Source organism: Vulpes lagopus, chromosome 22, assembly GCF_018345385.1.
Source record: "Vulpes lagopus strain Blue_001 chromosome 22, ASM1834538v1, whole genome shotgun sequence".
NCBI lineage: Eukaryota > Metazoa > Chordata > Mammalia > Carnivora > Canidae > Vulpes > Vulpes lagopus.
In genome coordinates, this window is record NC_054845.1 from 5,665,785 (window position 1) to 5,689,477 (window position 23,693).

Below are 23,693 nucleotides of genomic sequence, written 5' to 3' on the forward strand. Positions count from 1 at the left end.
ACCAGAGCAGGAAAAAGAACTGTGGGAGAAGATGGTAGGGAGAAGATGGTAGGGTGGAATGACCAGGTGAAGGAAGGGCAAAGACCATGTGCCCAAAGCTTCTAAGAAGTACAGAAAATAGATCCCCCCGTTCTGCAAGCCCTGGATGAGACTAAGGGCTACAGACTTGTGAAATATTGCTGCAGCCTGGGGCAGAAATGTGGTGGTAGCCACCACTGGAAGGTCAGATTGAAGATGCAGCCCAATCTCATAGAGGATGATCAAGACAGGGAGAGATGCTCAAGATAGACTCTCTTACCAGAATGCTCATCAGGAGTTTCACCTGTCCCTACTGAGTCAATTTATGGACTTTACCGGTCCAAGACTGACCAAGAAGCTAGACCAGTTGTGATGACCAATAAGGGTATAGAGCCTGGACACCACCAACAAAGGCTATCTTATGACCACTAAGCAAAAGGACAGCCAGTTTGGCTGGATTAGTTATATTAGTAAATCCTCTCATTCTTGCCCTCTTTCTTTCTCCCTCCCTCCATCTCCCCACCCCACCCCCTTTCCTTCCTTGTCTTTGTCCCAGCACCAGGCAATAAGCCAAGGAGGGAGAGAAGTAGTGTGAGAGGGCAGTCCCCATATCTCCCCAACATTTCAAACTCAGCTTTACCTACCCTGTGCAAAGGACAAGAGCTCTGGGTAGAACATGAGACAGGTACAGCTAAGCCTTCACAGGCAAAACTATCTTAATAGTGATTGAAAAATTCTGGAATTAGACTGAAAGGTCAGGTCCTAGCGAGAAAGGGTCTTTGGTAGCAGGTTTCAAAACATGAAATTATCCTTTACATTTTATATTTCACCTCTGAGTCTCTTCTCCTGCCCGGTTCTAAAAGCAGCTTTATTAGAAATCCCTCAGATGGCTTTCTGCCCCTGGACGCCTCCAAGTAAGCATCGTTGAAGTCTCCCCTCCCACCACGGTCACGTCTAAGTCAGAGTCTTCCAAAGAGCCTGAACAGCTGCGGAAGCTCTTCATTGGAGGTTTGAGCTTTGAAACAGCTGATGGAAGTCTGCGGAGCCATTCTGAGCAATGGGGACCGCTTACGGACTGTGCTAATGAGAGATCCAAACACCAAGTGCTCTGGAGGCTTTGGGTTCATCAGGTAGGCCACCGTGGAGGAGGTGGATGCAACCACGGATGTAAGGCCACAAAAGGCGGATGGGAGACTTGTGGAATCAGAGAGGCCTGTCTCAAGAGAAGATTCTCAAAGCCCTGGTGCCTGCTTAACTGTGAAAAAGATTTTTGTTGGTGGCATTAAAGAAGACACTGAAGAACATCATCTATGAGATTATTTTGAACATGGGAAGATTGAAGTGATTAAGATCATGACTTGATGGAAGTGGTGGCAAAAAGAGAGGCTTTGCTTTTGTGACCTTTGATGACCCTGACCCTGTAGACAAGATTGTCATTCAAAAATCCCATGCTGTGAATGGTCACAACTGTGAAGGAAGGAAAGCCTTATCTAAGCTAGAGATGGCTAGTGCTTCGTCCAGCCTAAGAGGTCGAAGTGGTTCTGGAAACTCTGGTGGTGGTCATGGAGGTGGTTTCAGTGGGGATGACAACTTTGGTCGTGGGGGGAACTTCAGTGGTCGAGGTGGCTTTGGTGGCAGTCGAGGTGGTGGTGGATACAGTGGCGGTGGGGATGGCTAGAAGGGATTTAGTGATAATGGAAGCCACTTGGGGGGTGGAAGAAGCTATAATGATTTTGGCAATTACAACAATCAGTCTTCAAATTTTGGACCCATGGAAGGAGGACATTCTGGAGACAGAGGCTCTGGCCCTGTTGGTGGTGGAGGCCAATACTTCGCCAAACCACGAGGTCAAGGTGGCTACGGTTCCAGCAGCAGCAGTGGCCTTGGCAGGGGCGGAAGGTTTTAATTACTGCCAGGAAACAAAGCTTAACAGGAGAGGAGAACCAGAGAGGTGACAGGGAAGCTCTAGGTTACAACAGATTTGTGAACTCAGCCAAGCAAGTGGTGGCGGGGCCCACCTGCTACAAACTGTGAAGACACAGTTTAGACAATTCTCATGTGTATGGGCAAAAAACTCGAGGACTGTATTTGTGAGTAATTGTGTAACAGGTTATTTTAGCTTCCGTTCTGTGGAAAGTGTAAAGCAGCCCAACAAAGGGTTTTAACGTAGGTTTTTTTTGCATCCACGCTGTTGATTGCTAAATGTAATAGTCTGATCACGACACTGAATGAATGTCCTTAAAAAAAAAAAAAGAAAGAAAGGAATCCCTCAGATGGAAAGTGATGGCTTTTTGTATCAAACAATCCAGTGATGTCTCTACTACACAGGTCACCTCATTAGCCTTCCCGAGAAAATACGGACTTAGGTTTATTGTCAAAGCTTTGGAGAATATGGACAAAAGCTGTCCTGAATACTAATATATTGAGAAAAAGAAAATGTAAAGCCGGTTCAGGAAGACGATCAGGTCTTACAGCAAAGGTAGAGGAAACATCACCCAAAAGAAACTGCTTATTTGGGAATAAGAATAAGTAATGTTTTTTTGTTTTGTCTGTTCCCCCCCCCCTTTTTTTAATATACAGTGTTTCATTAGTTTCAAGTGTACTTGTTTGTTTTTAAGATTTATTTATTTTAGAATGGGGAGAGAAGGACAGAGAATCCTTAAGCAGCATCCATGCTGAGCACAGAACCTGACTCGGGGCTCGATCCCACAACCCTGAGATCATGACCTGAGCTGCAACCAACAGTCAGATGCTTAACTCGGCGTGCCACCCAGGTGTCCTTGTGTGTTTTTTTAATTCAGCAGTTTGGTAGAATTGAAGATCTGCCTCCTTAATTTAACTAGCGCCAGCATAGCTGCCCTTTTTCTAGGTACTAAAATATCTATAAAATTTCCTTAGCAATATGGGGTTTTGAAGAGTATTTTGATCAAATACAAAAATAATATTTTTTATTTTAAAAATGATCTTAACTAGGAAAATACAAACATCTATTTTTTGTTTGGGGCAACCAAGAAAAATCTATTTCATCCTTTTCCAAGTGAAAATGTATACATGTTGTAAGGGTTTTGCCCTTTTGTAAAGAAACAATAAATGAATGGCTAAATGTTTAAAACAAATTAGAGATGATTAAATGTATTGCAAAGTGACCCATCAACAGGCTCTTTATAGAATTCCAGTGTGATTAATTTTACAAAAGTTTGGTTTATACAGAGATAGGTTTCAAGTATTACATAAAACGAAGTAAACTTATTAAATCTATGTCTATCTTTCAGAATATTTTTCCTAGCAAATCATATGGTTGGTGTTGACCCAGTATTATCTGTGTTTAGGATTATAGTCACAGCTTTCAAAGTTCAAATAATAAAAAATATGCATATTCCTATGTTAGGGTAGGAAAATTTTAAGATAATACTCACCCTATCTTACAGTAGTATATTTGATCAAAAACATGAATGGAGAAATTTACATTCACTTAATGAATATAATTTAATAACTAATACTTCTTCTATTTAATGTTAACTTCCCAGTAACATACAGACCATGCTTTGCAGGCAATAAATGTCTTTTGAATTGAACAAAAACTTCACATCTTTTTCAGTGTCACTAGTGTGGTCACCAAATTCCATCCTTAAATTTTAAGTTCAGTATTTGTGTTTTGATTGATTGCATTTTGTTTGTATGTATTGGTCTCTTTAATTTTATCTTTGCAACTCATTCTTTTTTAGATGCCTAAAGAGAAACTTATTGATTGAGCAGCATGCTGGCATGTTTCCACAATAGCGCGTTTCAGTGGTGGTGCAGCCCATAACCAGGTGGGCACAGAAGAAATGGGGACATGGAGCGCTGCTCACAGGGTCTTCCTGCCAGAGCATCCAGTAGAAACCACTAATAGAACCACATGTCATTAAATAATGCAAATTACTTTGGACCTCAAGAAGCAGTCAGGACAAAGTATCTAGTCAGTTTTGGTATTTCCTGCTCCTAGGATCCTAAAGTAATATATGAAAGGGGGACGCAGGTGGGGGAGGAAAAGAAAATGACTTATTTGGATTGTTTTGGAAACAAAAATCATGTCACTTCAACCAAATAATTACATCCTCAGAGATTTTCACTTACTTGTACAACACTTTTCATTATATCTCTCCATGTTTTATCCACAGCTGTAAATCGTCTTCCTTCCTCAGGCATTTGAGACATAATGTCTGGAGAACTGAAAATGGGCTCCAGATATAACCATGTGGCTTGGACTTTGAGCCATTCATCCAGAATTTCTTGAAGCAACAGGAGCTTGCTCTCCCATTCTCTGAGAAGCAAAACACAGTAGTTCGACAGCAAATCAAGCAATGTTTCAGATCACAAAACTCAAAACGATGCTTTGACTGTCAATCTTGTATGCAGTGCTCCTATTCCTATTTCCATTTCTTTACCTTCATTTAACAATAAATCCCTAAATTTGTTCTTCAAAATCTGCTTTAAAATCATAGCACCAATATTTATGTTTATACAGATATACACGTTCAGATATACCCATCTACAAATGGGCGGGTTTCTGTATATGCCATAGCAACGAACCTTTCCACACATCAATTCCATGGCTAGAAGATACAAACTGAGAAATGAGATTTTGGAGACAGTAATGATGTCCTCAATGAAGGGCAATCTGAACTTCTTAGGAAAGGTAGTTACATCCAAGACTCACTTCCTTTAACATTCTTCTTTTTAAAAAAAAAAAAAAATTGGAGCCCATAAAGGCTTTATTTCCAGAATACAATATTTCTGGGTTTTAAAGAAAATCTACATAAGCTAAAATATGATAGTATGTTATTCATTAGAAGGAAGCACTTTTTATTTATTTTTATTTTCTTAAATATTCTATTTATTTATTTATTCATGAGAGAGAGAGAGAGAGAGAGAAAGAGAGGCAGAGACACAGGCAGAGGGAGAAGCAGGCTCCTTGCAGGATGTGGGACTCCATCCCGGGACCCTGGGTCACGCCCTGAGCGAAAGGCAGACACTCAACCGCTGAGCCACCCAGTCTCAGAAAGCACTTTTTTCCAGGCGTCCCAGCAAGCATTTTTTAAATCTACAACAGCAATCAGTTCATATCTAAATATGGAGAACACAGATAATGACAAGATTTCTTCAAGAATAAATATAATTACTCTATTAACTAACAATTTTATAGGCACAATTATAAGATCTCTGTACGTATTTGCTCCTTCCTCACCATATTCTAAGGTCCAGTATATCTGTTTACCAATGGGGAGACTAAGGCAGATAAAGGTAAGTACCAGGTTTAAGTTCACCCAGCTAATGAATGATAGATCAGATCTGACCCCAGAAAGCTGCAAGAGATAACACAGCCATCAAAAAGGATGATCAGTCAATGGCAACAGGCCTTAGAGGTGGGATAGCTTTACGTGTAGATTAATAGATTTTTTTCATCATTTATAATTAGTGATCTGTAATTTTAGACTATTAAAATCAAGTTCTGTCAATAGAAGTTCTCAAAGTCACCAGGCATTTTCAAATGTTTTTCTAAAATCTCTTTAACATTTATCAGATTTAACATCTCTCCTTTTCACAAGAAGAGATGAATGCCTCTGCCTTCCCTTCTTCCCACTTTCTCCATCTAATCCTTGACGGACACAGACAATTTCCCGCTGACTAATGATCTCATGTGCAGTCCTTAAAACTAGAATCTGGTTATACTGCTTCCAGAGTAGTTTTAAAAAAAATTATTCTTGATAAGCATATTGGAGCAAGCAAGGCCGAGCAACCTGAGTGCCCGGGCCCATGCAGGGCACACTCAAGTTTAGGATGACATCAATAGCAGGGGGTGCACACTGCCAAGCAGTTAGCTTTCCCTTGTCATACAAACTCACACTGAAGATGGTAGCCTGATTTGGATTTACACTCTTTTTAAGGTAAAATATAAACCGCTTAATACAAATTGCAAACATTTTTTAAAAATAACAGGATAAGGATTTAATTTAATCATCTGTGTCAGATGCCTGAAACTCCAGACTCGAGTCATAATATTCACACTTCTGTGCTTACCTAGGCATCCTTCAGGCATAGAAGTGAGAATCATAATAGACTTTCAAGGATCATCTACAACAATCTCATTAGTATATTTGGAAAATGACATTATCTTCAGTTTCATAGATAATATGTTCTATGAACTATGTGCAGAGATGTGAAATTATTTTTGAGTCAAATATATAAGATCAGATTGCAGGCAATAAAAATGAATATCTGGAGGCTGTTTGTCCACCACTTTCATTAGGACCATAGATGATAGCAAAGAAATGGACACTTTTCCAGATGCAAAGAAGGTTATCACTCTTTACAGTCAACTATTTAAAATATTAAGTATGAAGTGCAGAATCAATTTCCAAAAAGAACTGTATATTACATACAAGCGACAATTTTGGTAAACATGGCATAAACACGGTCCCATAAATATCACTTTACCTTATTTGTTTTTCGTAAGGTTTAATGAAGGGAGATCCTCGCATAGTTTGTGTTTTAATAATGTGATCATCCAACAGCATCTGAATTTCATCAACTGATGACAAAATAGATGTTCCACTTTCTCTATAAGGAAGAATGACAAATTCCATAGCATCCCACTCATTAGTCATCTTGTCCATGGCCTTTTCAAGAGAATGTTCTTTGCTAGCTGCTTCGCTAATACCCTCAAACCTATCTAAGTATGGTTCCAAATCCATGTCTAAAAAAGAGAAGACAGTGGAGTCATCTGCTGGCTGCAGGGGGTAGCCGACAATGTTGGACATGGCCTCCCAGTGCCGGGGGCGCAAGCCAGGATTACAAATCACTTGAATGAGAGGAATATGCTGCTTGAAATCCTCCACCTTTGCTCTGACTTTTTTTGTCATTGCCAATGCATTTGGAGAATCGTGAAAGGTCTTCTCCAGCTTATACAGTCCTCTCCAGTAATTTCCAACATCTGTTTCTACCTGGTCTGGGTTCACCTTATGATACGGTCCTTCAGTCCACGCTCGGTATTTGTTGCTAAATTCAACAGCAGTTTCATAGAGGCGAAGGTAAGGGTTCAAACTGTCTTGGATTTTTTTACGTTGAGGATATATTGATGGAAGCCAACCAAATGCCTCTTCTTCAGCATTAAATTGCTCAATCTGGAATGATGGGTATAAGATATGTTATTCTGCAAGTGAATGATATTCAAACTTAATTTTTAAAAAATATTTTTATCAAAAATAGTGAAAGGGAATCAAGGGGAAAGGAGAAAAAATGAGTGGGAAATATCAGAAAGGGAGACAGAACATGAGAGACTCTTAACTCTGGGAAACGAACTAGGGGTGGTAGAAAAGGAGGTGGGCGGGGGGTGGGGGTCACTGGGTGACGGGCACTGAGGGGGGCACTTGATGGGATGAGCACTGGGTGTTATTCTGTATGTTGGCAAATTGAACACCAATTAAAAAAATAAATTAAAAACTAAAAAATAAAGATCAAAAAAAATTTTTTTATCAAATGTGACCCCTCCCCCAGGCCCTCAGTAAGCCCCGAAGTTTCACTGAAATTAGGCCACAATCTAGAAATACTGAACAGTAATCTATGTTTCCTATTTCTTTTTGTTACATTTTCCAGAGAACAGTATCTGGTTACGTCAGTTAAAACAGTAATGATATGTATAAAGACGTCTTTGTCCATCCAGATATATTAAGCTTATGGCATCATTAATTAACAAGAACTTAAGTACTTTTAATACACACAGCATTGTATCAGGTACTGTGGAAAACAGAGAAAAAAGTATTATATTGCAAAACACCAACACTAAGGAGGTGGTATTTCAGCTAAGGAGATAAGACATGCATATGTAGAAAGTTAAATTGCAATTGCTCAACAATAATATAGGCAACAAAGAGGATGTCTCAGAGTAGTAGCTCTTTAATACACACGCATCGTGTATACAAAATATGCTACCACTCAGAGGCAAGATGCCATGGTGAATAGATGTTTATGTAGAGAAGTTGCAACCAGAGCTGGATCTTGAAGATGTACGGGATAAAAAAGAAGCAAAGAAGGGGAGCCTGGGTGACTCAGTTAAGCACTGACTTCAGATCAGGTCATGATCTCAGGGTCCTGGGATCAAGCCCAGCCTTGAGCTTCCTGCTTCTGGGCTCCCTGCCCAGAGGGGAGTCTGCTTCTCCCTCTACCCCTTCCCACTGCTCATGCTCACTTTCTCTCTTTCTCAAATAAATAAAATCTTTAAAAAAAAGAAAAAGAAGAGGCAAAGAACTCATTAATTTCCTCTTTAGTAGTGGAAGTATATGAGGAGTAGGTGACTTAGAGGAGAAATCTATAGAATTGAAAAGTGTGTTAGGCATAAAAATTATGCAGATTACCCAAAATTTCAGTAACCACATAATTTTAAAGCCTACAGCTTCTCTTTTCTCAACATGTGTTCATATATTTGTGACTATTATAAACTATTTAATTACCTGAACTGATAAGATACTAAAATCTTTCAATGTAAGAAAAATGAGAAAGCATCATAATATGGTCTGTTTTCATATTTCCCCTTTTTATTTAAAAAATGCAATTGAAAGTCTCAAACATCTTATTTGGCAAAAGGTATGGCTTTTCCACTTCCAGCTTATTCTAAAGAGAAAGCCAAGTTCTGACATACCAATATTGGAAACAAACTGGCTTGGTGGGAGAAGGTAATGGGCCTAATTTAAAAACCCAGCCACCAAATCTAGAGAGGCTTCGAGGAAGATGGGCAAACTAATGAGTAAGCAAGTGCTAGCAAATGATGTAAATGATTAAATGATGCAAAATAAAAAATAAGCAGGTGGAAATATCACTAGATCTTTCAAATAAAAGATGAATGGCCCTGATAGAACTACCAGAAGAAAACAGCAATGCTGCTTCTCCTTAGCATGTGTATAAGATTTATTTTTGCCACTTATTTTTTTTAATTAATTCCTGTATAGTTAACATACTATACTAGTTTTAGGTGTATGATATTTGTGCCACTTATTCTCGAAAGGTAGCTAAACTTTCATTTGAATCTATTTATAAAAGGTGAATATACAATACGAACCCAATGCTTTCTTTTGAACTAATTCATCCTCTTAAAAATTTTATTTTTTTTCCTCTTAAAAATTTTAAAAACTATACCTTGTCTGCTGCTAAGTCCAACTTTGCATTCAGAGTTTGAGCCTTTTTCAGGTATCGCTGTACATCCTGAAGGTCTCCAAAGTTGTAAAATTCTTCTGACTGCTTAGCATAACTCTCCAATTCCTCCACAAACCGTTCACACCGTAACTAGTACAAACAATATTTGTTGTTACAATATTTTATTTATTTTTGTTACAATATTTTAAAGATAAAAACCCTAGGCATCGTGAGAAAGTTTAAATATCTGTAAGGATTATCAGAATTATTATTCTGTTTTGTCACTGGCAAGATATAAAAAAGAGACTCATCTGGAAGATGATGAGGATCTAAAATATGCAGAATTTTTTAAGAGTTGGGATTTAAAATTAATGAATTAAGATTCCTATAATTCCGAAATTAGATAAAGTTAAACTTGTCCTACCAATGTAAGAAAGTCTAACCAATAAAATAAGAATGGGCTAAACAATGGTATTATTCTTTAGTATGCTAAATAATGTGTGCTAACAAATGATTTATAAGATTTTTTTTAATTCATAATAATCAAGTATGGGGCTAAAAGAAAGCTCCAGTTTTTTTTTTAAGGGCTATATAGTGAGATCTGTGGCATTTTTACAAATAACTAAAAAAAAAAAAAAAAAAAAAAAAAAAAAAACAGACTTTGTGTTCTGACATTCACTATCTTATCAATTTTCAATTGCTAAAACAAACACTCCAAGGTCATTTTTCTTGTCCTATTGGCTCTCTTTACAGGAAATGTGCAAGGCGAATAAATCTGGATTTTAAAATCTAAAAGACTCCAGCCTTCTAATATAAAACAGGTGTGTGGGTTTTTTTTTTTTTAATGAAAAAAGCTCATTACAAAATTGTCATTGGTAAGGCACTCCAAATTAAATGGCTCTAAAAAAAATCAGCTCTTAATAAAATATTCAAAAGTCAAATCTGGGTTATTCAAAAATAGATTTTATATTTTATGGATTATCTAGGCTGATTTCTGTCTTCTTTAGTTCATGGAAATTTTATTGCTCTGGCCCAGTGGGGGAAGAAAAATGACAGGACAAAATTCATCAATAGTAGTTTGGAGAATAGTATTTACCTATAGCAAAGCACAGATAACTCTGAGCCACCTAACAGTTTTCTAAGAATCCTTCATGACTTCCATGTCTAACATTTACTATTCATGATGTTTTCTACAGGTTTAAAAAAATTCTGGAAAAAAAAATTCTGAAATGGCCTAAATGCTCAACAGAAATACAGACTACAGTTTAAAATAAAGGTTTTTGGTTAAGCCTATGAATTATTCTCCCAACAACATGTTCTGCCAATGAATTGTGTTTGCTGTAATGTGATAAGAAGAGGTTGGGCTTTCTATCAAAGGACGTCTCTTGGCTGACCCGGCGTAAGTCTCTTCACTTTGGGAACCTCAGCTCCTTCCTCTGTAATGTGAAACTGAAACCATGAAATCATTTATTCGGACAATAGCTATGGAGGGGCTCACCTATTCCTGAGTGTCAGGCACCACACTAGCCCATGGGTATAAATGGAGAAGAGGAATAAAGGAAACAGGTTTGCCATCAAAGCACTGACCGTCTACTGGGGAGATGCCCTTGACAATGAGAACATAGTGATCAGGTAATTAATCCAGTGGAGACGTGTTCAAAATGTAGGGGAGGTGAGGAGAAGCAGAACTGAGGTCTGATGAGAAGAATTCTGAGAAAGTCAACTGAGTCCACAAGAGACACAAGCACATGTGCAGGCCAGGGGTGCGCTTGCCAGCAAATAGACAGAACGTATAAGAGAGGAGAGGTGGAAGGAGGGCAGGGATCTAAAAGTTGCTCAGGGTTGTTGTAAAGTCCAGAACAAGAAAAGGAGGAGATAGAAGATGAAGCTGAACAAGCAGATGAGGGGGGAAAAAAATCACAAACCATCTTATATGTCGGACACCAGAAAAGATGAGAGTTAGTGAATGTTAGAGTGAGGACTCTGGGCACAATCCCTAGGTGAGTTCGCCAAGAGAGCTTTGAGGTCAACCAATAAAAATAACTCAAAAGAGTAGTATAAACTGTATAAATTAAACACTATTTTTAGTAATGGTCATTTGTAGTTAATGTATTTTCACCGTTGAAAAGTCAAGCAATGAAGCTGCATGGTCCAGTATGGCTACCATCTTCCACTTAGACTGATGGCATAAGAAAGCTTAAATACCTGACCTGTGAAACAGAGGAGCTGTTGTAAGACGTCGAAACTTAAACATTTCCAGACAACAAAAATAACTTAAAATATCTATGATGCCAACCTTAAGGCCTTCTTGATATTGTTCCGTTTTCTCTTTAATGATTTTCCTGTGCTCATCAAAAATTTCATCCATTCTTCCAAACCACTGGAACACATTATTGTTTAACCTGATGTCTCCTGGAGAGAAGTTTGTACACTCAATGAGGAAGGCGAGGCAGTTTTTAGAATCCACCAATCTCTGGCCCAGTTCAACCATCTCAGTTGTCTCTACTTTCTGAATATAAGCCTGCGGGAAGACAAAGATTGCAAATGGCATTTCAAGGGACAGCTCAAGTCAAAACATAGGCTGTGGAGACACTTGGCATAAAGATGCATGAATTTGTACAGACTTGTTAGAAGTGAAGGCTCTTGGTTCAACATAGGAGACTGCCAACACAGCTCACTTGTCATCAGTCCCACGCACCTCTACACAACAGCAGCGGGGAAAAATAGAAAATACTGAACACATTAGGAGCCCCAGGAAGCCAGAGAAGAATGCAATGGATTTCTGGGAGAGACGAGGCAGGGTGATATCATCTATTCTTTGACAGCAGCACTATGGGACACCTGCTAGCGCCTCACCTCCAGTGCCTGACACTGTGCCAGGGGCTGGCAATTCAGTGCGACAACCAACCGACCAGAGCTTTGCCCCCATAGGCTTTCTGGTCTAGTTGGGGGGGTGGGGACAAGCATTAGTCTCATCACCTCCGTAACAAATGTTAAATTGCAAACATGCAAAAAAAAAAATTGCAAACATGCAGCAGACACCAGGACGACAACACTCTCCTTAACTATGAAAACTAAAACATAGCTAGCTATAGGCAAAATTTAAGAAATGTGCTACATCTGTATGAGGAAAACTATAATGCTTTACTAAGGGACATTTTAAAAGTTCTGGATAAAAGTATAAATATATGATAAGACGTAATATTCTCAAGATGTAAGTTTGCCTCCAATAAGTCTATAAAACCAGTGCAATTTCTATCAAAATTGCCACGGCATTTTAAAAAACAGAATTCATCATATTCTGAAAGTCTCTGAAATGGTAAATACTTAAGAGTAGTAAAGATAATCATGAAAAAAATGATAGACACTAGCCAAATATGAACACATAATATAGGCTTATTTATTTTTATAAGATGTTATTTATTTACTCATGAGAGACACAGAGAGAGAGAGAGAGAGAGAGAGAGAGGGGCAGAGACACAGGCAGAGGGAGAAGCAGGCTCCATGCAGGGAGCCCGACACAGGACTCGATCCCAGGACCTGAGCCAAAGGCAGACATTCAAACCCGAGCCCCGCCACCAGGTACCCCTAGATGTAGTAATTTAAGTAGTTCTTGTTCTGTCCCAGGAATAGAGAAGGGAGAAGAGAGGTCAGAACTATATCCGTGTACTTGTGGGAATTCAGCATTGAAAAGATGCACTTAAAATCAAGAGCGGGAAAAAAAATAATAAAATAAAATCAAGAGCGAAATGACAGATGACTTAATAAATCATATTAATTAGCTACTGATCTTGGGATAAAACTAAGATTCCTTGTTACGTGGGAGAGATACAAAGAAGGTGTACTGTTCAGTGAATACAGTAACTTGCCGCAGGGTAATGATTTTGTTTTTGTAAACAGAAATCTGTGGGGGGTAGTGGTGAATGCACAGGTGTGTGCATTAGCACACGCGTACATGCACGTGTACATATGCACAAATAGCTCTCTCAAAGCTCTTTTTTTAATTTTTAATTTTTTTCAAAGCTCTTTGATACACGTTAATTCACATATCTTAATATAAATGTTGAAGGAAATCTGCTTCCCTATTGAAAAATGAGAAGACTGGCAATGACATGTAACTACCTATATGTTCACCTTCCCTATTGTATACCCTACCCTCCCTGTCCAGGAAGTAAATGTTGCTCTTTTTTAATGCTTTTAAAAGTCTATTTAATCTTCATTTCTCTGGTTTTCTCTCATCTCTCTCTTTAGTGTTATTTATGCTTAACACTGTAAACATATGTTTGGAAAGAGAATTCACATTAAACTTAAAAAAAATCGTTACTCAAAAGAGAGGAATTATGGAAAAAGATAGACTCCTGCTTTTTACTTTGTACAATTCCATATTGCTTAAAATTTTACTTTTGTAATTAAAGAAGCAACATTGTCTAAAAGTCTGTCATTAATATATCATTCTAGGAAGGCTACATATTATGTTACAAATCCAAACAAGTAAGATGGGAACCATGGTGGTTTCCACAAGTAACGAAATGTCTAACTGAAAATATATTTTTGTAATTTGGTTAATTAGATTTCTGTATAGTCAAACAACAGGATTTTTATTTCCCGATTTCGGTATTGAATACAGAAGTTATTTTGCCCTTGTGTGACTAAACTTCTCTAAGATACAGAAATATTAAATAACAGTTAATGAATCCTATTTGCTAATTCTGTTTTTATGAACAACAGAAATTCACATTAAATAACTCCAAACTTATAAATATTTCCAGTGATGGCTAGGAGGGTAAATAAACAATATTGATATTCATTTTTCCAAAGGAATACACAGCTATGGAATTCCAGTTATTTTATAATCATCCATGATCAAAGCATCACTTGACATCCTATGAAAACTAAAGTAAAATATAAAAATCTTCTAAAAGAGATTATGTACAGATGTGTGTATCAAATACACACACATACAAATTCACATGCTAACAACCCTAATCCAAGTACAAAAACTTTAAAGAAAATAGAATTCTTTTAGTTAAAGGCTGATATGTAGAAGTTGGTTCTAATAACTTTTAAAAAGTTTTCTTTAAATGAGTAATTTAAAGAATGTGCATAAGCATTTGAACTTCTTTTGTAACTTCTTGCCTATACAAAGTTTTGAATGATTTTACATGTTTTGCGGAGTTGGCTTAAATATTTTAAAATCTAAGAGGAAAACATTTCATTTTAGGTCTTGAGAATGCTGGCTGGAAAAAGAAAGTCTCGTAAAAGCTTGTTGTTATGAGAATGAAGAAGGAATAAAATAAAATGGTGATTAGCTAGTTGTTTTACCCATCATTAGGCGGACTTCAAGTACAGAAGAAACATGAAAAATGATTGAGTTGAGACTTACCTGTTATTTTAATACCATAAATCCTAGGCTCAAAACATTTTGGCAAACTACCACAGAAAATTTTAAGATGTCACAAAAACAGCCTATAGGAAACAAATTACTAAAGATTAAATATTTGATTAAAAAAATTAAGGATGACCTCCTAGCTCAGGTTACCCAAGACAGTCCTGGTTAATGCCTTTGAACATGGCAAGAAGTACTAATGATGTTCTCAGAATACTGGTAGATGATTATACTAACAGCTCTTCCAGTATCCATGTTTCACCTCCTCCTATCCACACCTGTGGTGTCTTCTCATGCTCTGGCCATGGGACTTGTTTTGGCCAATGAGATGTTGACCACTGTGATGCACAGAGACACTTGAAAAGCATCTGTACCATGGGCTTGCTTTTGCGTTTCTACCGTGCCAGGAGAACATGCCCAGTGAGGCTGCTGGAGTTTAAGAGACTAGTGAAGTCGAGTCAAAATGCCAAAAATCGCACACTAGTCAACCCAACTGAGAGCTAGCGAGACCCAACTGAGTGAGTGATCCAACTGAGACCAGAACCGGCCGGGAACACCCAGCCTGAATCACCAAACTGCAGATTCATGAGCTAAGAATAACAAAATATTATTCTAAGGCTCTTTAAACTTTTGGAGTGATTTGTTATTGTATTATCATGTTGATAATTAACTAATAACAGCTGGGGAGACAATTAACTTCATAGGACTTCTAAGAGTTTATAAATACCTTCATTTCCATTAGTTCCGCTGTATTTGGAGGAGTGCTAAGAGCTTTTTCAGCTATCTTCTCAAATTCATCACATAATCTGAAACACCAGACAAAATCAGTCTTACATAATTAAACTTTATACCTAAATACATTCCTGTGTACTATTTAAATGTGCCGCCATGTGAAAAATAAAGATGATCTTACCGATGTGACGTCTAAAGAAATAAAAAGCCAATTTGTGTCCATATTCATTCATGCAATATACATTTAATGATCATTTATTACATTCCCAACTATGATGTTAAGTGAGAGACAGAGAAATGGAGAAGATATAATAACGACTCTCAAGAAGTTCCTAATCCTATATAAAATCCAGGGCCATAAACAGTCACTTCCAACCTACAATTTTAGGGGCTCAATCAGAGATTTAGTTGACATAGAACCCAAAAAGTAGTACTGGTTCGTAGGTCTATTTCCCCTTAAGAGTGTAACTTCCTTCAGCAATTATATTCATATTTGGAGTATAAGCACTTACCGTTGTGCCTAATATAAGCTTCCTTCCGGCTTTTATGCATCCTGAATATATTTTTGAATGATCTATGTTTTCCTGTAATACCACAACCATTACAAAATTTCTGATTATGTGGGGGGATTTTCCATGTAACCGATGCCAGAAAAAGAGGTTCCCAGAGCAACAGTAACACCAGTTGTTCTAAGACAAGTCCTACTTCTTGTCTAAATAGATGGGTATCCTGCTTTCTACCTTTCCACGAGTTTACTTAACATGAGCCAGTTTTCCTAAAAATCTCCAGGTTGGTCAACAAATAAGTTTTTAGTTAATATAACATGTTATCACGGCCTTAAAGAGTAATTACACTGAGTGAAGTTCCAAACTTGAGGGTCAGTAGGACCGAGGACAATTATTGGGAAAATCCGCTTTGTGTACTGATTATACAAACTTAAAATCTTAGTGATCTTAGAGAACACCCATCTGATTTGTGCAAACAAAACTGCAAGCACATTTTAATACCGCCTTATTTCAGGCGGTTGGGCAGACACAGTTTTGGTGAAAACCTAATAATAATCATAGCATAACGAAGCCAAGTAGGAGGGTCACTAATGACACCGTTCTAATCCATAACTTTATTTGAAGGACAACTGATTCTATCTAACATCCCCCTGAAAAAAAAATAGTATCACATAAATACCTTGTATTTACTTCCTGGTGATCTCTGAACATTTTAGCTATAAGTTTTCCACAAATAATTTCTGCTCGCTTCACCAAAGCTCTGATTAATTCCTCACAGTGCATCTCAAACATTCCTAAACGAACAGTCTGCAATGTTAAGTATTAAAAGTTTAATAAACACGAAAATAAAAGATTCCCACAATTTTGCCTTTCTCACAAGGTGTGTGTGATCTAACAAGATTCAGATTTTCTGGTTTTTTTTTTTAATATGATTCAGGCAGGATTTTCTAAACACTCATATTTTGCAGCTATCTTCTGGGTAAGTCTCCTTCAAGAGTTTGTTATCTTGGAAGCCAATTCTATTTCAGGACAACAACGGATATAAGAACTTTGGAGAATTGAGTTATTGCTAAATAAACAGTGGGGGATTTAAATGTTATATATTCTCTGTACAAAACAGTAATGTGTGTTCAGGGTGGAAATTTTGGAAGTTACAAAAAAGGACAAATGAAAATCTTAAATTACCAGCCTCTTGCTGAACAGAAGTAATCACATTTTGGTGTAATTACTATATTTTCCAAAGGATTTTTAAACACTAAAGCAAAAGAAAAAATGAAGTTCTTGGAATTTTTGCGGGATCAAATTATATAAAGTAGCTAAAAGTTAGACTTGAAGTACTAGACTTTCAGTCCTATGAGGACAAGAACCCTGTTTTGTCTCCTTCCACTTATCCAGGGCTTACCACCCCAACATTTGGCCCGTGGAGAGGCAAGAAATACTTTCCCTGTTCATAGTAACGGTCTGAGTCTTTCACTGTATGGTCCAAGAACACATCCTAATAAAACTGGGAAAAGATCATTAGTTACAAAGAACAGTTGTACAAAAACAGATCATTTACCTTTCTAGATGTGTACTGTATCTCCTCTATTAGTTTTTGGTATTTGCGAATTTCTTGAATTATTCTCTCATAAGTATGATTTTCTTCGAGGAAAGCATCGACTTCTTGCTCAGCTTTTCTGGTGATCAGAAAGTTATACTTGTCATAGAGTCTGAGGTGTTTGGTAGGTTCCTCACTCTCCCTTATTACCACTTCCTTCACCTTGTCTTTGTGGGCTTCGATAATTTCATTCAGAATTACTGGTTTCAAGGTTGCTGGCTTAGACTTACTTTCCTAAACAAAGGAGAAAAATAACATTCATTTCCAAAAATAAATTAAGGTAGCCGTATCCTTTATCTTTGTAAAAATGCCGATCTTACCATATATAGAGGTTTTTAAATTTTATTTATTTTTATTTTTGTATTGGGGTTCGATTTGCTCGCAAATAGCATAACACCCAGTGCTCAACCCATCAAGTGCCCCCCTCAATGCCCGTAACCCAGTCACCCCAACCCCCCGCCGGCCTCCCTTTCCACCACCCTTTGATCATTTCCCAGAGTTAGGTGTGAGAGAAAAGGTTTTTTTTTTTTACTCACAAGACCTTTTTGATTTTCTAACCTCTTTAGAAAGATATTCAGTTTAATCATAGCAGTGTATTGAATATCTGAGTCTCGTATAACTTTTTTTGTTTTCCTTCAAGGCTATCTAGTTTTGTTTTTCTGTAGGGATCAAAGAACTGCCACTTGAAAATATAGACAAAATAAAAGAATATGAAAACACCCAAAATCCACATTTTCTTTGTGCAATTGTATATGCTTTATAAGGTAGTCCTTGCATTGTACTTTGTTTTTAAAAAGTCAACCAGCTCGGTGTCATATCATCATATTCTTTGATCACAGGACTTTTTCACCTTGAGGAGTAATCTGTCTTAGAACAAAGAAAGACTGTTTAGTCACTCATTTGTTGACCTTTGATCTTTGATTCTGTGAACAGCGACTAGAGTAGACTAAAATTCCTAGTTACAAAATGTGCATTCTGCTACCACCATTAGAATAATGGATCAGACAACAATTTTAAATAAGCAAACACATCTCAACAGCTTGTCTCTTCTTCTCAAATAAAAGGGCGAGTACAGGGGATCCCTGGGTGGCTCAGCGGTTTGGCGCCTGCCTTTGGCCCAGGGTGCGATCCTGGAGACCCGGGATCGAGTCCCACGTCGGGCTCCCTGCATGGAGCCTGCTTCTCACTCTGCCTGTGTCTCTGCTTCTCTCTCTCTCTCTATGTCTATCATAAATAAATAAATAAATCTTTAAAAAAAAATCTTAAAAAAAAGGGCGAGTACATGTGTCTACATGGTTGATTATCTTGAATCGAGTTACACTTAAAAATGTACATGCTCTATCCCCCATTCAGAAGGGATCTTTCACTGTGACAAACAAAAATTATGATCCGTAGTGGATATTCTACAGCATTTACAAGATAATATCAAAAGATTCCTTAGAGAAAAAAAAAAGATTCCTTAGAGAGCTGGGTAGTTTATTCAGGTCTCCAGGGTGCATTTGCCTAAGATGCTCATATTGCTTAGAACTAGATGCTTCTTGAGAACTTTAGTGAATCCCACCACCACCACTCAGCCCTGAGCTCCGTAGGTGCTTGGTGCCATCTATTCCAGAAAACAAAACAAAACACAACAACTTTGGGATAAAGCAATCTATATTATGTACTGTATGCAATGTAATTACTGGATCAAATGCAAAGGTCATTAATATTCATTATGCAATGTTTCTTAAACATATTAACAGCCTGTCTAATGTCTATAGCCTATAGGTCTCTCTTTCTAAACATAACTGGATACCAGTACATCAGAACTATATTAGAGTATATACTTGTGATATGAATTCTAATCAGTTTCTATCAGGAGTTAAGGGGAATATTTTGTATGAGACAGTGCCAAGTGTTCCAAGGCCTATCAAAAGAGATCATAAGATAGATGGTGATATGCCTGGACTCACAGTATCTTAGCCCCTTGCATGTTTGCCTTTCACGGGGAAAAAAAAGAAAAGTGGATTTTAATTTCACTTTCTGTTTCTACCAAAGACTGTGATAAGAACAGCTCTACGAATTCCGCTTCTGCAGTTGCTGTCAAAGGTCATCGAAATCACGTTCAGTCATCTTACTTGAAGTGTCTTCTTTATCACTTGTTTCCAAACCTAACTGATTACTAGCAAAATATCCCTAGATGATTCTGGCAACCTGTCTCTGAGAACCAACTACCACCGTGAATCCGCATCTCTAGGAGCAAGAGGTGGTGGTGGTGGATTTGTATTTTTAAAATCTCACCAGGTGATGCTGACCCATAGGGTTTCAGAACTATTACCCCGTGTAGAAGGCCCCATGTAAGATCTCTTTCTCTCAGAATCTCACACCAGGAAGAATATCTGAGCAGTCTAAATTAACTGTTTAATTCCAATTAAAACTTGTCTTATTCCTTAGAAACCAGGAGACTCAGAGCCATATTTTATAACCATTAAATCAAAGCAACTGTATTCATTCAAATGACGGTAATCCTTTCCTCTACTTTTAGCACACCCTGTAACTCTCACTAACATGTTATATTTGTTTCTTAAGCTCCTTCAGATCATTCCTGAAAAAAAAAAAAAAAGGCAGGGTATCCCTGGAGAAAGATGCAATAGAACTAATAGAACAAATAGAACTGAAGTTAAATGGAGGACAAAGTAAACTGTATTTCTCGAGAGACTTCTGTCTGTGGCAACATGAGGAACAGATAACCTGAAAATAGCTATCTAGTTCAAAACATGTAAGTGTGTTGGGGGAAAAAATGCCAAACACAACTTGTATAATACACAGCTAAGGAAGCAAAATAATAGAGCAAGTCTAGGGACCAACGTGAGAGAACATAAACTGAGAGGTAATTCTGTGCCCACGTGAGCAGCTGCCCAGAGACTGCTGATCCCTGGTGGCCTAAGTTTTGCTCAAATGAGTCTCTAGCAAGATGGGCCTCTGTGCAGGGGTGGGTGGGGATGGGGTGGGGATGATGGTCAGGAAACAAAGCCTCAACCCTGAGGAAGGAGGAGTCATAATTTCTGCACCCCACAGAAAGCCAAGAACACGGGAAGGTGACACATAATTTCAGGATGCTGATGGGCGAGGGAACCTCTGAATGAGGGAGGAAAGGCAAGGAAAATATCCTGTTTTGACCTTGTCTTTCAGTGCAGAAGAAAAAACATGGTGGCCTGAAGAATTTGTGACCTGCAGCGTGTTCTCATGCAGATTTGGGTAAACTAGTACATTGCCAGTGCGGCCTACAAAATCCGCTGCGAGAATTTCATTTAAAAATAGTCCTTCAGGGATCCCTGGGTGGCGCAGCGGTTTGGCGCCTGCCTTTGGCCCAGGGCGCGATCCTGGAGACCCGGGATCGAATCCCACATCAGGCTCCCGGTGCATGGATCCTGCTTCTCCCTCCGCCTGTGTCTCTGCCTCCCTCTCTCTCTCTCTCTCTCTGTCTCTCTGTGACTATCATAAATAAAAAAAAAAAAAAAAAAAATAGTCCTTCAGTCTGGAGAGGCCTCCAGAGCAACCATCAGGAGAATATGCAACTTCTGGAGGAACCAGCTTAAATTAAGGCCTTAAGGACCTCCCTACATGAGGTACTTACATGTATAAGCCCAGAATAATAAAGAAAAAACACCCACAGAAATAAGCCACCATGAGCAAGTGTCATATCAGCAAAGCACCTTTTACAGAGAAGAGTAACAAATATATGACTAAATACAAGAGACTATCAAAAGTGACCTGTGCGATTTGACAAAGAACTTAAAGGAATTCCTAGAAAATAAAAATCTTAAAAAAATTAGAAGCTCTATGATGAGGATAATATCCTCACAATGGATCATTTCACCATCACAATGTTGAGTAAAACAAACAAACAAACAGGGGATCCCTGGGTGGCTCAGCGGTTTAGTGCCCGCCTTGGGCCCAGGACGTGATCCTGGGGACCTGAGCCCGCGTCGGGCTCCCTGCATGGAGCCTGCGTCTCCCTCTGCCTGTGTCTCTGCCTCTCTCTCTCTCTCTCTTTTTCTCTCTCATAAATAAATAAATAAAATCTTTAAAAAAAAAAAAAAAACAGGTCACTGATTATAAGATGACTCCAAACAAAGTCCTGGAAAGAATAAATGGCAATTGTTGAGGGATATGCACACAGGTTGTAAGTCTATCTTGAAATTTCAGCTTAATAACTACAAAATTCGAGATAGCGATTCTTTTGCCACAAGGTAGGAGAGGAGTGTGGGAACAGGGAAGGGCAGTGGTCAGCAGAAGAGCTTAAGGGTATCCATAACGATAGTCCACTTCTCTAGTTAGATTCTAGTACATGGGGGTAACTTTACTACCACCTAAAACTACACACTAGTTTCCTGGATGTTTCCTATTCATATTTGTGAATGACTTCAGTAAGAAAGAGGGGAGCCTGGGTGGTTCAGTCGTTTAAGCCGCCAACCCTTGGTTTTGGCTCAGGTCATGATCTCGCAGTGGTGGATAGAGCCCTGTGTTGGGGTTGGAGCTCAGCACAGAGTCTGCTTCAGATGTTCTCTCCCTTCCCCCTCTGCCCTTCCCTGCCCGCCCCCTACTTGTGTGCATGCTCTTTCTATATAATAAATATTTTTTTAAAAGTAAAAGAAATAGGAAAGAATTTAAAAAGCCACTGGACTTACAAAGCTTGAAAACATTTTAAGTGAAGGAATTATCAGACATGCTTGTTTTGTACACGAGACTGCAGTAACTGCTGTTGAAATACACAAGTTCAGCAAAGCTTTGCTAAATACATGGCCAGAGAGAGAAGGGAAATAGAATTTGGGATTGGAGAGTACAGAGATGCTACTACTTATGGGAAAAGGTATATGAGGAGAGTAATCAACTGGAGGGCGCGGTTTTAGAGAGCTACAACAGTATAAGGGAGGCTTACAGCATGGCTTGAGTACTACAGCAAACACTCATCAACTGTTTTAAACTGGAGCAAAACTTTAATTCTTTCCCTTAAGAAAAATTTCAGTCCCAAGAAACTAGGTATACTCTAAGATCAGCTAATGGGAAAACAGTATTTTGTTGAATTAAAATTTTCTTATATACCAATTTTACCAAGCCATTTATATTCTGCAAGGCAGAGAATATAGGTCTACACCTTTTAAAGGTTGTTTGAAATGAATATCATCATGGAAATTCAAGCTATCAGAATACCCTTGTTACTTACCCACTTGGAATACAATTTTGTCTCAACTCTTGGGACAAAACTGACAGCCTTAATCATGATGTCATAAATGTTCAGAAGAATGTCTGCATAGTCATTGAAATCAGGTTCAAACTTAATGGTGTCATTTTCAAGAATCAGCCTCATGATGAAACCCGGATGTTCATAAGCTCTAATAGAATCCTGCAAGAAAAAATTATACATGTATGTTAATATATTATGAACCAGGAGAGACTAAGCAGTGCACTGGTCCCAATTAGAAAACATGGGAACTCACCTCTCCTCTTATGCCCTAGACGGTTAAGCCAATGAGGAGCTCTACTAAAAAGAGCAAGAACAATTCCCAGCTAGGTGTGTTGGTATCTAGTATCCACCTGGCCTACAGATCAAGGAGTTCCAGAAAAAGGAGAATGTGCATAGCAATGGGGCTCTACACTCATACAAGAAAGAGCCCAAGAGAACATTCAAATTTCCAGGCCCAGGTCACATTCTAATAGGACTCTCTTCCAGAAAGAAAAGAGTTCCTTGCAGAAACCTTCCCCAGGCATCACGACCCAAATTTCCCAATATTTTTACTTCTCTTCACTAATCCTCACCAACATGAATATAATCATGTTGAATCCTGAATCCTGAATATTCAGATTGATACTTTAAAAAAAAAAATAGGTAAGTGATCTAAAGGTATACTTCCTCCTCTTCCACTGGAAAATGTTCTTTAAAAAAAAAAACATTTTCCTTTTGAAAATAAATTAGTAGATGAATATTGGTGTAACTGCACCATACTTACTGGTGGTTGTGCTATTAAGTCTGTGAAATCCTGCATGGAGACCAAAGTGAGTTCCTGCAGCTGTAAAGTCATAAGTGTTGCCGCACAGTTGAAAAAAGATTCCAATTTGGCACTGCTGTCACCGGTTGGCAATTGTTTTTTTTTATTGCCTTGGTAATAAATATTCTGTACTTCTGGAAACCACCTTGGAAGCACAAAAGACTTTTAAAAGTTAATACTTCCAGTGAATCACTCCGTTTACATTAAGCATTAGTAGTAAATTCTAGACATCCAAAGGTCTTCCTAGAGAGGAACAT

General features: G+C 38.2%; 1 protein-coding gene across 1 annotated transcript in view; it reads right to left on the bottom strand.

Annotated features, from left to right (window-relative positions):
* Nucleotides 1-23,693, bottom strand: part of DNAH7 (dynein axonemal heavy chain 7) — a 226,933-nt gene that overhangs the window by 165,682 nt on the left and 37,558 nt on the right. The window contains exons 11-19 of the mRNA XM_041737735.1: nucleotides 23,398-23,581; nucleotides 22,614-22,793; nucleotides 17,369-17,641; nucleotides 16,490-16,617; nucleotides 15,300-15,378; nucleotides 11,483-11,707; nucleotides 9,190-9,336; nucleotides 6,496-7,181; nucleotides 4,135-4,321 (exon numbers count right to left, since the gene is read on the bottom strand). Of these exons, the coding sequence (XP_041593669.1) occupies nucleotides 4,135-4,321; nucleotides 6,496-7,181; nucleotides 9,190-9,336; nucleotides 11,483-11,707; nucleotides 15,300-15,378; nucleotides 16,490-16,617; nucleotides 17,369-17,641; nucleotides 22,614-22,793; nucleotides 23,398-23,581 (2,089 nt within the window). The remainder of the gene's footprint in view (nucleotides 1-4,134; nucleotides 4,322-6,495; nucleotides 7,182-9,189; nucleotides 9,337-11,482; nucleotides 11,708-15,299; nucleotides 15,379-16,489; nucleotides 16,618-17,368; nucleotides 17,642-22,613; nucleotides 22,794-23,397; nucleotides 23,582-23,693) is intronic.